General features: G+C 37.2%; 1 protein-coding gene across 2 annotated transcripts in view; it reads right to left on the bottom strand.

Moving 5' to 3' along the window:
- Positions 1-221: 221 nt before the first annotated feature.
- The window catches only part of PolH (DNA polymerase eta), an 81,101-nt gene continuing 64,890 nt past the window's right edge, over positions 222-16,432 (bottom strand). For both annotated transcript variants that reach the window (XM_081726036.1, XM_081726037.1), the window contains exons 9-10: positions 12,021-12,181; positions 222-2,978 (exon numbers count right to left, since the gene is read on the bottom strand). In XM_081726036.1, the coding sequence (XP_081582162.1) occupies positions 1,871-2,978; positions 12,021-12,181 (1,269 nt within the window). In that variant the 3' untranslated portion in view covers positions 222-1,870. The remainder of the gene's footprint in view (positions 2,979-12,020; positions 12,182-16,432) is intronic.

The following is a 16,432-nucleotide window of genomic DNA, read 5'->3' as shown; positions in this document are numbered from 1 at the left end:
TTACTTAACCCTTACATGTGATAAGGAAAGACTAATTTATTCTGTACTTACAAAGAAGTTTTGTAATATTTTTATAAATAAATTTAATGAAGTGTTAAATCCCAGACTGTTATTCACTCTACAAAAAGAAAATTACAATATAATATATATACTTCATGGCTTAAGTTGGCTCGGAGAATCATTACAGAATGGAGTAGATTTAATAGTAAGTCTAGTGTTGAAAAAAAAAAAAAAAAAGAAAAGAAAAAAAAAGGTTGGCAGTTTATGGGATGATAATCTAAAGAAGTGCCCAGTTGCGATGATGATGGTGAAGATTCAGAGTAATCAGCACCAGAAGAAAAAGAAGAAAAGCGCAATAAAAACTGGGTTTTAAATCTTGGAGGGGGGGGGGGGAAGCATTAAATTATTAAGTTAAAATATTTCGCTAGACAAGGGTCATTCAAGGTTGACTACGATTTTTGCGTAAAATATTAATGAATCAATGTAACGCTTCAGTATTTCTGCACGGTGCACCATGATTCATTGCGACGCATTTGGCGCATGCACACTAGTGTGAACACAGATGGCGGCACGTAGTGTATCTGTTACTGTGGAACAGCGGTGTATAATAATTTCATGTGAAGGAGAAAGTGAAACCTGCTGAAATTTCGCGTCGATTGCAAGCACAGTCTGATAAACACTTATCATAGGTAAGACTGTACGAATGGTGTGAACAGTTCAGTGAAGGATGGGATTTGATAGCAAATGAATCGCAGAGACATGTTCCCCCAACTGGAATCACCACGGTGAATATCACGCCTGTTCAGCAAGTTATACTTGAAGACGAGCGCGTAACAGTGCATTACATAGCGCATAGAGTCAATATCAGTGTTGACAGTATGGAGACAATCACTCACAAACATTTACTCTTTCGTGAGATGTGTGCAAAATGGGTGTCTCGACATTTGACATTTACTCAAAAGGTGGCATGCAGGTTGATCTGTGAATAGCACCTGAAGTGATGTCCACTTGTTTGGGCCTCTTAAAGAGGATTTGTGGGGGATGCACTTCCAGACAGATGAGGACCTCAAGAACCGCGTCCTGAAGTGGTCACGATACCATCAGGGGCCTTCCACAACAACGGAGTCTGGATGTTCAGGGGGAATACTTTGAAAAACTGACATACTTTCGGTGCTTCTATGTAGGTATACTTTCTGTTTAAAAATATAGGTCTTGGGCAACCTTGAACGACTCTTGCATAACACTTTCAAATTACTAGTATATGTAATATTTTATGCAGAGTATATTTCCATTCAAATCATCTAAAACATTGGAGTTGTATTACATCCAGCCTAAAAGTAGTTTTCTACTGTATATTTTTTATATAAATTAAGTAATTAAGTAATTTACATATAGTCAAATCGACTTTTGAAGTCAATTCACAATTTCTCTATTTAACAGCAAAGTGTTTCTTATACGTTTTATGGAGAACCGAAACAATATACACGATTTCACCTTATTTTCATGAAGCGTTAAGAAATAAATAAAATGAAAAAAGATGAGTACCACAGTGTTCATTCAACTTTCACATATTGCTATCAAACCTACTTATAGCTGGCATTATATCGACATTGAAATCAGTTTTGCATATTTTAAAGAACCTTCAAATGTTTATATATGTAGCGGCTTTCTACGTTCCCCTTACAATTGTGCCACATAACACTATATCAATCTGCGTGCATGTTAATAATTTCATATAAAATGATTGCATCTAATACCTCTAAAATTATCACAATATCTAGTACCAACACTGGACGTAAAGACTAAAAATCCCATCACCAAGTCTAAATATCAAATAAATACATGTATATACAAATACTACATATCTTGGTTAAGGTTTCACGTCAAAAAATGAAGTTATATTTCGAACTTTCTTATCTGAAGTATGTTTATCCAATTTTCCCTTTTTCCGTTTTTTCTGTTGTATTTTATTATTAGCAGGAACTACTGTCTTCACCTGTATTTTATTCAGTTCTTTGTCTAAACTGAGAGCTACATGGTAGTCTAAATGTTCAGGGAACTCATTCATTCTAATTTCTTTCTCACAATGAGGACACTTTTCGGTTACTATACTATGTTCTTGCGCTCTCGGTGAAATCGCTTTCTCATTATTTTCATCGAGTGAATTATTACATTTTTTATCTGACTTCATACAAAGACCATCTACTTCAGTAGCTCTATTGTCATCACTGGTATACAAACGCGTTTCACAATCAGTGTTGTCCTTCTGCGCTTCCAGTTGCCGCCTAGATTCTAGTTTCTTCTGCAGACTCTCTGGGAGAAACGGAATAACACTTTCATCTACGTCATTGATGTCAGGAAATATTTCACTTAAACTTATAAATATATTATCTTCATTTAAGTCATCTCTGGTTGAAGTAGAAGGTCCAGCAACAGCAAGATCTGTCGAATTATTATGCGAATCTTCTCTCGCCTGTGTCGATACATTTTGATTCACAGATTGCATGCAATTCTCCTGTAAATCACTATCGACAGAACTGCTGTCTATTTCGTTTTCTAACGATATGTCATCATTCTGTATTGCACGAATTGCAGATTCATTAACCTTTATTTCATTACTGGGAAACGGACCTTTTTTCACAGTACCATTTTGTTTTTTCAAGTATTGCATAAAGAAAGAACGAGATTTTTCTGCAGTCGGATTTACGATATTGATTTCTGGAGATATACTAAACTTGTCAATTTTCTTATCACCATGATCTGAAACTATTTCATTCTCATTATCATCTCTTGTTTTGTTTGTGTTTAATTCTAAAATCTTTGAATTATGTTCACCATTTTCTTCATTGAGCACCGTGTTAGTTACCGCTGGTACAGAATCCTTCGGAACAGCTTTGAAGAACTTTTCAATGCCAATATTCTGGTTACAATCTTGAAATTTACCAGCTGCCAGACCAAGATATTTTAAGGGTGGATGCCTGTAACAATACCAAACACAAAATATTAAATTTCAGACTTTACAACATCTGAACATATTAGATATTAAGACTGTTTACTCTCCCGAACTCAATTTTTCCACTTTACAAAATATTGCAGGTATTAAAGAATAATATTCCATAATTTATCTGATACTGTACTACCAATATGACCAAAAACACGTGCACAAATCAAATGTGAAAATACAAAATGAGATATATGCGATGTACTACGAATCAATGAAATTTTACTCGCGGATAAATGGTTACCGTTTACGTCTTTGATGCAAGAGATCTGTATTCGATTCCTTGTAGCAGAACACGTGATTTGGATTCCAAGTTAAGATGTAGATCCACCTGTCATGTAACCTCGGTGCAGAAATTATCAGCATCATTAATAAAAAGGACGTCATATTACGTAATATTTTGTAAAAATACGAAATCTACGCAGAAAATCGCGATATTCATTCATCTGCAATGTATTGAAAAACGAGAACAAAAATTAAAGCACATTCAATGAACATCATCATAAAAAATTTGTGAACTCCAACAGAAGAAAAATCTATATCAAAAATGCATTTTCAAAAAGTCACAATGTCTTCAGTTAATGATTATTAAGGTAAGACCTGTATTTAAAAATCCGAAATATCCAAGCATTTGCAAAAAAATGCATCACACTTTGAATGCTATGTTGAACGAACGGATGCGACTGAAACTCATTTGCTACGAGGAACGTTATCTAAGAACAAGGAACGTTTGCTAAGTTATCTACCTACACAGGAAGGGAGGGGCGGAGCATAATGACGTCAAGCACATCAAGGTCACTGTGGGGAACCCCGCTGCACAACAGTCTTGCCAATTTGGGGTAAAAGTCGCTAAATCTAGGGGATTCGACTTCCCGAATAGCGAAAAAGAAATATTATTTCCGATTAGCGACTTTTTTTTTTGTTGTTGCGATTTTTAAATAATGATTTGGCGACTTATTTACAAATCTAGTGACTTTTTTTTACTGTGAACAAATCAAGCATTATTAGTTGGAAATACTTTTTATATGTTTGTTTCCTTTTACTTATTTGAATCAGTCCAAGCTTCAACGAGTTCTGCAAATATACAGTGTATATATATATGAAATCTCCAAAATCCTGCTTTGTTTTCTGATAAACTACGTCTTGCCCTCTATCGGAGAACAATTTTAAGCTTCATTTATGTTGCAGAGCTTCCGTTGAGATGCACAAATAATACAGTTTTAAGCTCGAGTAAACGGTAAAGTGGATGTAAGATTTTTCTTTGTAAATTTTAAATTTCATGTGCTTTTTCTAAACATTTTTCATTTCGGTGAAGTGAAATTGATCATAAAGTGTTTGTATATATATACAGGGTGCGGAAAAAGTCCCGGAACGGTCCAATATCTCGCGAAATATACAGATCAGCAAAACAAAAATAACATATGTTAAATAGTTTTGAAAAAGTTATCCAATGATACCAAACGCAACCCCCTATCCCCCCCCCCCCTTCGGGCGTACGGGAGGTAACTTTAAAATTTTAAATGGAAATTCCATTTTTTATTGCACATACAGTATGAATTCTCCAGAAAAAATGACAGCGATTTGACCCAAAATTAAAAACAGTGCCTTCACGGATGGCACTTTTATTGATACACAAAAAATGGGGGCGTCAAAACGTTATGAAAATGTTACCTCTCAGTGTCGTACTCTGTGAACATACGGTTAGTGTACTGGACTGCGGAATCAGAGGTCGTGAGTTAGATTCTCACGCAGCATAACCTTTCTTTATGTGAATTTTTTTATACCCAAATAATGAATTCATACATTTTAACTTCGACAAAAATAATGTATTTCTCCATATTTGTTAATTTGAGAATCTACAAACGGCGAGAAAATGAGACAAAATACAAATGGCGATAAAAATGGTTTATTTTTGTCTTAAATAACCCTATGAGCTTTAACCCTATTACAAAGAACTACTTCATAAAGCTAGTTAGCAAAACAATTATCGAAATTTGTTTTATGTAACTTTAAAAAAGTACTAATTGAAATGAATATGCATGGAATTTACTTGGGGAAACGAAAGAAAAAAAGGTTGCCTTGAATGGGAATCGAACTCAGAATCTTTGATTCCGGAATCCGATACGCTTACTGTACGGCCACAGAGAACGGGACTTACAATTAGCATTTTCGCAACGTTTTTGTGCACCGCCTTTTGTTGTGTGTCGATTCAAGCGCCATCTGCGAAGACACTGGTTTCAATTTTGGATCAAATCACTGTAACTTTTTCTGGAGAATCTAAATATGTAATAAGAAATAGGGGTTCCCATTTAAAATTTTAAAATTACCCCCCGTACCACCGAAGGGGGCGTGGATAGGGGGTTGCAATAGGTATCATTGGATAGCTTTATCAAAACTATTTAACACGTGTTATTTTTGTTTTGTTGATCTTTATACTTCGCGAGATATTGGACCGTTCCGGGACTTTTTCCGCACCATGTATATATATATATATATATATATATATATATATATAATATACAGTGGCGGATCTAAGGGGGCTATAGACCCCCCTTGACGCTCAGGTATACACTGGATAAAATGGGCTTCAATCGTGCTTTACACTGGATAAAACGGCAAAATATGGTTTAGCCCCTCCCTTGATCATATCCTGGATCCGCCCCTATATATATATATATATATATATATATATATATATATATATATATATATATATATATATATATATATATATATATGTGTGTATATATATTTTTCAATTAAATGAAAAATGTTTAGAAAAAGCACATGAGAGTTAAAAATTCACAAAGAAAAATTTTACATGCACTTTACCGTTTACTAGAGCTTAAAACTGATTTTATATATATATATATATATATATATATGCTTTCTCTCACTCACTCCTAAATATATATATAAGGAGATTATAGTCAAGGTACTATGATCTAAATTGTATATCAAAAAGAGAGAGAGATACGGTATATCACGAACAATTTTTAGCGACTTTTCAACCCGAATTGGAGTCACCATCCATTTAGCGAATTTTTGTGTCAACTTTTTGGCAACACTGCTGCGGAATTTAAGGTCAGTCGGAGCAACGCTGTGGCCGTGAACAGAGTGTTTGTGTTACGCTGCGTTGCGAATGTTTTGTGTAACGCCGCGAACAATGTATCTGCAGAAGTTGAAGCACCGCTCGGTCATCTCTAAAGAAGAGAAGGGACCAAAGGAGATCCACGAGTGATTGGTGAGAGTGTATTGGAATGCAGCACCGTCAGAATTCCAGGTCAAATACTGGTCAAAGCAATTCAAGTCGGGACGGGAGTCCATTGAGGATGATCCCCGCAGATGTAATTACCACGGAAATGTGCCGCAAAGTTAAGGACATGGTCTTGCAGGATCATCGTATGAAGGTCGTCAGGATTGTAGCAGCATGTGGCATATCAAAAGGAGCCGTACTGAAGATTCTGCATGACTGCTTGAGCATGTCAAAGGTCTGTGCTTGATGGGTCCGTAGAAGGGTCACGCCTGAACAGAAGCAGTGCCGGATGCAGCTGTCCCAAGACTTGCTGGACTTCTTTGAGGAGGACCAGGGACAAATTCCTGGCTCAACTGGTGACAGGGGACGAGACCTGAATCCACCATTGGGATCCTGAGAACAAGCAGGAGGCCATGACTAAGACTATTTTTTGTCTGGAATTTCTTCGCCGTCCACAAAGTGGCGACGGTGCATAGACCTCCATGGGGACTACATCGAAAAACAGTGATGCACAGGTAAGCCTATCTGCATTCCTTCCTGTCTAGGTAGATAACTTATTGGACACCCCCTATATATATATCGTTCTGAAACTATCTACTTGGCACAAAGTGATTTACGTAAACAAATACGTTTATTTCGTTCCCTTGCTCAGTTTCCTTTCCCTTTTTCTAGTAGTAAGATTACGTGTAATGTGGATTTTATGTGAGATCTGAACCACACGTACTCGACCGAACGAAAGAAGTGATGATCAGTTGACAATAAGTTTACCAAGTATGATGAGCGAAAACGAGTTATTGTCATCTTGTTTTCTGTGGCACATGAGGGCGAGCGTAATTAGACAAGACAGGAATACCATGTCTAATAGCCAATACTGAATATTTAGTCAACTATTGGCTAATTTCAAGCAGTTCCTCATAATATAACTTGAAGTTTTATTATAGTAGACCTTATATGAGGATGACATTATGAATAACTTTAGCTGCGGAATCACTAAACAGGCACAGGAATCTCGAGTGTATATATATATATATATATATATATATATATATATATATATAAACGAAATTATAATTTTCGCTTGAAAAACCGTTGCTCCTACCCTAATTAAACTTAGATTTATGGTTCATACACCATTGTTTTCAGAATAAATAATCCATTCGAACGATATTACAAATATACCTCCTGGATATAAAATTCGAGGGAAATTGGCTAATTTGCCGGGAGTTTTGAAGAAAATTATTTTTTCGATAACTTGGCTCCAGCGTGCAGGTATCTCCACGAAAGTTAACTCACAAAAATAACGTTTGCTTAAGTCTCAAGATGTGTCCAAAATTATTGAAATACGGCTAACACACGGGTGTACAGAACTTAAGGACGAAAGTATCTTTCGCATGCTGTCACTCTCAAGTTCCATAGATTGATTAAACTTGATATACACATACAAAGTAATGCTACAGTACGATACAGCAAGAAACACGTGATTAGAAGAATAAAAACAGCACTCTTATACAGGGACAGTAACTTATACTGAAAGCACTGCAACTGATGATGCTCCACAACATTACATAAAGAGTGAAATAGTCCTTTAAAAAGGCTGTGTGGTCACCACGGACGCATGTTCTATAACGTGCTTCCATACTGTTCACAAAGTTGTTAATAAATTGTTATGTGGTATGGAGTTCCATTTTACTCCATCAGCGTTCTTGACAACTGCCGAAGGAGGATACGGTGGTTCAGTGGTAGAGCGCTTACCTCTAGGGGTTTCCTGGTTCGATCCCTGCCATAAGTGAGTTTGTGGTGGACAACATCGTGTCCGTGGGTTTTCTCGGGATATTCGTTTCCTCCCATATACTCATTCCACCAATTCTACCATCATAATTCACTTCCCTTAACCATCCGTCTCCCGCAGCCTAAAGGGTATAACAGTGGGACGTTAAAATGAAAGATGACAACTGCTGAATGGTCTGTGGTGCATCTGGATATGCTGCAAGACGTCTTCTCATAGCACTCCAAACGTGCTCGATGGAATTCAAGTCGGGAAACATGCAGGCTAATCCATTCACTGAATATCTCCTCGTTCCAAGAGCTCCACCACCAGTGATGTTCGATGGGGTCGCACATTATTTATCATTCATAAAGAAGTTGGAGCCGATTGTACTTCTGAAAAGACACACGTTGAGTACAGTGTCATAATAACGCTGACCCATTACTGTACCACGTTCGAAAATTTGGAGATCGATAAGCCACACAAGAACACCGCCTACCAAATTGATCACGTTCAGCTATACTCCTCGGTTCATTGAGTGTTCCCACCTTTCGCCAAATGAGTGTATATCCAGAATTATTATTCAGATTGAATCTGCTCTCATCGGAGAAGAGAACGCGATCCCATTCCTCCTTGGTTCAATCCTGATGTTCTTGGTACCACCGCAAATGGTGCTGTGGATGTGTAACTGTTAAGGAGTAGTGGCCGTGGGACAAGCAGACAATCCCATGCTATAGACGAGCCACTGTGAAACGTTATATTGAGCGATTTGGAGTCCTCTTAGATGTGTTTGCAATTGTACACTGTTTGACGTCGGTCCTTTCTTGCCTGTTTCACAATGTAGTGGACGTTCTCTGTTGTAGTTGACTGTCGTTAACCCCCACCTCTCCTTCACACAACATTGTCTGTGGTTCGGAATACTCCTCATGCACGTGAACCAATACATCATACTTCGTCCTTCTTTCAGTTTCCCGACGATTCTTCCCCGTGTGAAGTTGTCCGGTGTTGTCTTCGGAAATGAAAATGAAATGAAATCTTTGAGTTGTACGTCCCACGCTTATGCCGGTTAGGCTAAAGGAGACGGTGATGATGAGAGATGAGTGAAATGGTGGAATTAAGAAAGTGGGAGGAAACGGGAGAACCCCGAGAAAACCCACGAGCACGGTGTTTGTCCACCACAAAGTTCACTTGGCGGGGCCTGGGATCGAACCCGGGACCCCAAGCACCAGAGGTGAACGCTCTACCACTGAGCCACCGCGCCCCCCAGGTGTATGGGTCATGGCTGTCTGAGTAATAGCACCACAGCTCCCCGAATGACACACACTGTCTCGTTCCTTCATTCATCTACTTCGTATTACAGAATTAAATTAATTTCGGCGCTACGGTCGCGTTATGCTACGTCCTGCTCCTTCTGCAGGTGTGTGACACCTATGGCAACATAACTGGTTTTCAATCATTTTCCATTACTACGCAATATTTTACGTTACTTTATATTTTTTGTCCTTAAATTTTGCACACCAGTGTAGATACAAAGATAAATAATATTCTCGAACCCAAAATGTTGTGCGAAATTGGTGAGAAAAAAATCTTTAGGAAGTTCTTGTTCGTAAGAATTATGGTTCATACGTCTCTTCAGAATAAGGCTTTTTAATCATACCTACACAAGCCTCACGGATGCAAAATTTGGGTATATCGGAGAATTTTCTTGAAAAATAGTAGTTTCTTTCCTTGGACGATTCTAGTGGGACTCCAGGTATCGTACCTCGTAAGATACCTCTAACACTGATACTTGCCCAAGTCTATATTTTGATCAAGCTTCAAGGACTTACGGTTACTAGATATGAAAATGGAGAAAATTTTCAAAATATAATGCGCCATTTTGAAATATCTGAAAAAAAAAATCACTTAAACAGCTCCTGCTCGTACGCTAATTATTTTAGTTTATAGTTCGTACGTCATCTTCAGAATGAAGCAGGCTTTCGAATGATACCACACATTCTCGAAACTTTCTTAAAAGGGATTTCGTTTTCAAATTTGGGCGCCCCTAATGAGTTCCCAGCGTCAGGTACCTGCATAAAAGGTACCACAAAAATACTACATCTCCTAGAGTATAGAGATACTTATCAATTTAAATGACAATATCTGAAAAAAGCGCTATTTACCAGATTAATATGGGCTTGAACTACCTTTCACCTTCAGATCAGTTTTGATGCGAAGTAGAATGGAGTCGTGGAGGTCGTTGGTTCGGTCATAGCTCGTGCCAATGGACTTTGTGGTGGACAAACAATAGGGGCGTGAGTTTTCCCGGGGTTCTCCCTTTTCCTCTCACTTTCTTTATTCTATCATTTTCCTAGATTTCTCATCACTGTTTCCTTTAGCCCACACGGCATAACTGTAGGTCGTAAAACTCAAATATTTAATTTTTTCATTTCATTTTCAGCTCCGAGAGAGAGGATGGAGGAGGAAATCTGTAAAGGATTCGTGTCTCCAAAATGAACCACAGAGGATCAATTATGTTTAGGTCTGGGGATTGTGTGGGCCATGGGATGTGTTCGAAATATTTCCCAAACCACGCTACAACAGCTCAAGTTATGTGAATGGGAATATGACGTCATTGCCCAGAAACAACATCTGAGCCGTAGAATGCACTAAAATGGCGACATATCAAATTCAGTGACGCGACCGGTAATCGTCAACACACGACCAACTGAAAATCAGAATATTGCAGCCCACAGCATCACAGGGGCGACGCCATGTTTAACAGTTGTGCGGAGACACTACGGATCATACTCTTTTTAGGGGTCCGCCACACACGAAAACGACTCATGGTTTGGAATGATGTAAACGATGACCGATCCCACCATATTACACGTTTTTAACCTTCAGTGGTCCATGTTGCATGTTCGCGACGTCATTGGCGTCGTGCTAAAGCGTTATGGTCCATCGGCGTTTTTCTTGTGCAACCTGACCCATCATGTCCATGTCATGCAGCTCGCGGTGGACTGTAATTGTCAACACACGTTGTGATTACTGCTGCTTGAGTTCCTCCATTACTTGAACCGCAAACGCACGTTTCTAAGTGACGATCCGCTTTAATGTTCAGTGAGGCCTGTCACTGAGTTTTCTTCCGACCACTATTCCTTTTCGCCGATGCGGTTCGGCTGTGAGTTTTGTAGTCCGTCATCACCTTGGACACTGACTCTCACGACACACCCAACGCATTGCCACTTAGGTCACACTCGCGCTAAGTAACCGAGAGCCAATAATTTGCCTTCTAAGGAAGTCAAAGAGATCGCTCATTTTACATTATCACCGTCGGCTATGTTCACTGCACACTGCTGTTCTAGTGGTCGTCACGTAGTACGGAGTTTACCACTACACATCACCACTTGACTGTTGCCAAACCAGATATTTGACACGTTTCCGTTGAATTGATAAATATCTATATACGTGTCAAGTTTAATTGCAATATGGTTAGCAGGTATAAGGATATAACAATAAATTCAATCCATATTCCGACATTAAAAAAAAAATAATAATCAAGAAATTGCTTAGGAATCAGCTGGATCTAGCCTAATTAACTTAGGTTCATGATTCACACGTCACCGTCTTCAGAATGAACCAAGCTTTCTAATTATGCCATGTACATATATATCAAGATCCATAAATTAGGGAAAAATTTCCCAATAATTTACTGAAAGTTTTTTTTTTTTTTTTTTTAAAGTTGAGAGGCCCTGTTGGGTCCTTAGGTCATATACCTCCACGAAAAGCATTATAACAATTATATGGTGAGCACGAGACACCTCAATGGTTTCTTGTTATTCTAGCAAAAAATTAAATTGCAACTGGAAAATTAATGAAGTAATACCGTACTAGCGTACCTATGTCACTAAAATAAGAACAAAATCTGAGCACAGTAAACAGTTATTATTACTAATCTGAGATACCGTTTCGATAACATATCATTGTCTTCATCAGACACGTTATCTTATACTTACCAAATATCTGAATTGTAGGACGGGTATGTTTTCTGAATCAACGCAAGTGCTGTGTTTGCCAAATGTTCTGGTTCATATGATGTAAGTGTTGTTGAACGAGACAAGGATACGTCTTTATCTTGATGAAAATGGACGGTTAAAAGCCTTGGTCGGCGTTTATTCTGAAAGTAAACAAATCAGATTTCACAATGAAATGAGTTACAGCAAACGTACCATCATAAGCACAGCAGAAAAGTATACAACATCGGAATTATAAGTACAATGTTATTAGGTTACGTATGATTGATGTTTCATAAACAAAGGTTTAGTATTGCATTGTGTATTCTTCCAACCTACATAAAGTTAGAATTGAATTTTTTGGGCTATCAGCCAGGTGAATGTATTGACATCCGACGTTTCGAATGCAGTCTTGGCATTCATCTTCAGTGATTGTAATGAACACACCGGAGATATGGGCATATATATAATGACTATTTAGGGCAGAGCTATGAATGGGGGCTTGTGATTAGCTGAGGGATGCTGGCTCCTGATACTGTTGCTGTGGCTAAGAGAAGTGGCTTTGTTGAATGTCTGATTTTGTTTCTGAAAAGAGCCGAGCAGATAGGGCTGAGTTTGAAACTCATTGTCTCTATTGAGACTGTTTCTTTCCCTGAAGATGAATGCAATGCTTGCATTCGAAACGTCAGATATCAATACATTCACTTGGCTGACAGCCCGAGGTAAATTACTAAAAACTACAATTTATTCTTCAGAATTTAAGAACTAAAGGAGAAAAAGAAACTGGAATTAAAGTCAAAAGGAATTCGCGCACGGATACGTCTTACTTGTAGGTAAATTCCACAGAGACATCGTCTTTACATTCTTCTAAGGTATTGCCATGTTATCTGGCTTGGCACGGGTCTTACGTTATGATTCAGTCACTTCATAACTAACGTTCCTGTACATTGTTCGACTTAAATGGATTTTTGGTTTCGTTTATATGATGTGAATTATTGTATTTTACGACCATCGTTAAGATAATCTAGAGTTTGGACGTTCTTTTTCTGCATTCCTTATATGCTCTTTAATTCAGGTTGACATGTTTCTGTTTGTGATCCCCCATATGTGTTTTCTCACAGGAGAACGAAACTCGATAAACTCAACTCCTTTGTTCGAAAAAAAAAACTTTTACATTCCGTTAAGTTTCTCTCTAATTTCTTTACAGCCGTATTTAAACTAAATCTTTTGATTTTTTAGCGGGTTCTTTACGAGTTGAAAGTTTGATACTCTCATCCATTTTTAAAATTTGTTCTGTTCCTCATTTTGTGGTAATTACGGTTCCTAGTTTGTTCCTGGTTTCAAAAAGGTATTTCTTCATTTATTAAAGCAGAATGAAAAACATGATATTATGTGGTTTTTAGTGTGGAATTCATCTTTTATATCTAATATATAAAAATGAAAATAACTCTGACTTAATAACTCTTGAACCATCCGACCGATCTCGATCAAATATTCAAACATAGATGAGGTTCGGGCCTGGGATAGTTTTTATCATTTCACTTTTCATAGTGCACGTTATGGGAGGGGGAGGAGGGGAGATATTTGAAAATGATGGAAAATTACTGATATTAGTGTCAAATCCACAGTTTCCGGGGTCGCTGAGATGATCAGTGACACTTTCGATGCTGTTTAGATCCAAATTCTGTCTCTGGGAGGATTTATATTTGTGAAATTACATATACGTGGGATCTACGTAGGACTTCCTCTTAATTTTGACTTTTCGTTCCCGTATCTCCTTTCATCTTTCAAAGACCTAATGACATATTGAAACAGTGGTCAACATGAAACATAACAATGATTTTTTTTTTTACAAAATGTTATTAAAGTAATTTATTTTAATCTACTCTCTTATTATTTAGTATATATAGCAAAATAATGAAAGCAGAATTGTCATTCTGATCAAACACCAAAGCCTACGAAAGGTGGACCTACAGATTAACATTTTGAGTGCTAATTCCGTATTTTTTACAGAGTAGCTGATCTTTTGTAGACTGTGGATTCCGTATTTATACGTGATTTAATTCAAAATGTATTTCAATGGTTTCGCTCCTTTATAATACGGAGTTGGCACTTTTGAAATAACCCTTGGACTTCGTAGTTCGGAATTTCGTCAGTAGATGGCGTGAAGATTCTTAATTAATACAGGGTTCAAAAAACCACGTGCTCACTGTTTGACCATCAAAATGGTGAGAAAGAGCCTGTCGGACGATTCAATACGCTTCAGTTTAGAAGTGGAATTGAGCGACAGTGATGGTGATTTGTTTGAAGGAGAGTTATTGGACTATTGTGAGAATGATCCAGACTGTGTAGCAATAGAAATATCAGATATATCAGGTAATAACAACCTTGAGATAATAATTCTCATATTTGTATTCATTTTCCCTGCACAACGTGTAAATGTTATTCGTGATTTATAATTATTTTGTAGTTGGAATACATAATATTATATATAAGACTAAAGTGCAAGCTCTAAACTTTCAAACGGTGCATGTTGTATTATTTTAGTTTTTCTAAATTTTGAGATATAATTTTTAAAAGGTTGCATAAAAAAAAAAATAAAAATAAAAAAATAAAAAGGACCAGCTTCTTAGGAAAGTCTGCACTTCAGATCCCAGTCAAAGTGTTGATGTGGAAACCGAAACCGAACTACCTGAGTTTCTACGGGGAATCAAAACTAATTTTCCCTGGAGAATCGTATGCAAACCATATAGGCAAAAGAGGAAGCTCTCGCTATTCGGAGGAATATATACACAATTATTTATTCTGAAACTAGGCAACAGTTATGGGGAATTATGAAAAATCTGCTTTGTGTCGTATTGAGAGGTAAAATTATAAAGAAATCTTAAATGAACAACATTTATATTGTATTTCTTTCAACGTCTAGTACTTCAAAAGCTAATGCTGCCTTTTTCTATAAAGCCCAACTTTATACTAAGGAACAAGATTAAAGCTCCAGACAGGGCAGTAAAAGAAAAAGAGTATCTTAATCTTTGACAATACATAATCTGTGTTTCTAACTCCAGATCACCTGCAGGAGTACACATGTTTTTAAGAAACATGTCACAGAATACCGGCTGTTACGCGATTTTATTTAATTGTCGTAATGAAATAAAAAGGGGGAAAGAGTGATCTTAGTATAGCGAAATAATTGGTTGTCAAGGTGACATCCTTGGCCTTGATTTTCAGCTTGCTGGTTGGTAGCTGAATATAGGTCAGTAGGTGCTGCCATCTATGAAATATCTTACGTCGCAAGAACAAGCAAATCGTTTCTTCATATTCTAGAACATAGTTAGGGAAGCTAACATATCTACAACATTAGTTCTAATTGGAATATGAGTAACCTCCAATATTCAAAGTCTTAACTGGAAGACTAATCGGAAAGCGATCATTAGGAAAACCTGGGCGCAGATGGGAGGAAAATATTAAGATGGATCTCGTAGAAATAGGAATACAAAATGGAAACTGGAGCCAGTTGACTAACGATAGAAGTCAATGGAGAGCTTTTGTGAGCGCGGATTGAACCTTCGATTTTCATAGGCCACAGAGTTAGTTATGTGAGTAACCTACCTAAATTGTTTCCAGGAACAATGTAGACGTATTACAAATCAAAAGTATATCACAGTTAAAGTATCAATTATGTTAGTTAGTAGTATTGAAAAATGAGTGGAAATTATAGTGAATTAACTGTTGCTGAAATTATAAAGTTATATACAGTGACGTATTTTTCTTTATTTTTAATGGAAAATGGAAACCTTTACTCGTTGGATTATTTGAAGTGAACTATCAAATGGATAACTATGTGTTTACTTCAGGGTAATGGTTTTCTTAAAACAAGTGCAAATATTAAAAGACAATGACGATATACTTATATACTGAAAAGCTGCCACAAAAATTATTTTCTCTGTGCGGAATTAATAAATTTACAATTATTACAGGAACCTTTATTTTCGTTATCCTTGTTAAACGCAGTAAAAGTTTATCTTTATATTATACGGCCATCTTTGATTTTATTACAAAAGCATGCAACACGACGTAAGAATGTTTCTGGTGTCCGTGTTTTCAGACACGGTGGCTAAGAAGTCAAATCAATGGCAGCATAAGCTCACGTCCCAATAGTCCTTACAATCAATCAATCAATGCTGATCCTGCTTTCCGAGTACACTGGTTGGATGATGGAGAAAAAGTGGACTGTGGAATGAACAACACGGTCACCTGTCTTCAATCCTACAGACCTTATTATATGGAAGATTTTCAAATCAGAGAAGCACGCTGCGCAAATTCGAGATTTGAGTCATTTCCTAGCGTTACGGCTGCCTTGGCTCCTTCACGTTAAAGAAAGTTTGAAAAATAAAACGGTTGAGTGTTGAGAATGG

Source organism: Thermobia domestica, chromosome 9, assembly GCF_964235325.1.
Source record: "Thermobia domestica chromosome 9, izTheDome1.hap1.1, whole genome shotgun sequence".
NCBI lineage: Eukaryota > Metazoa > Arthropoda > Insecta > Zygentoma > Lepismatidae > Thermobia > Thermobia domestica.
This window is presented reverse-complemented; position numbering and strand designations above follow the sequence as displayed.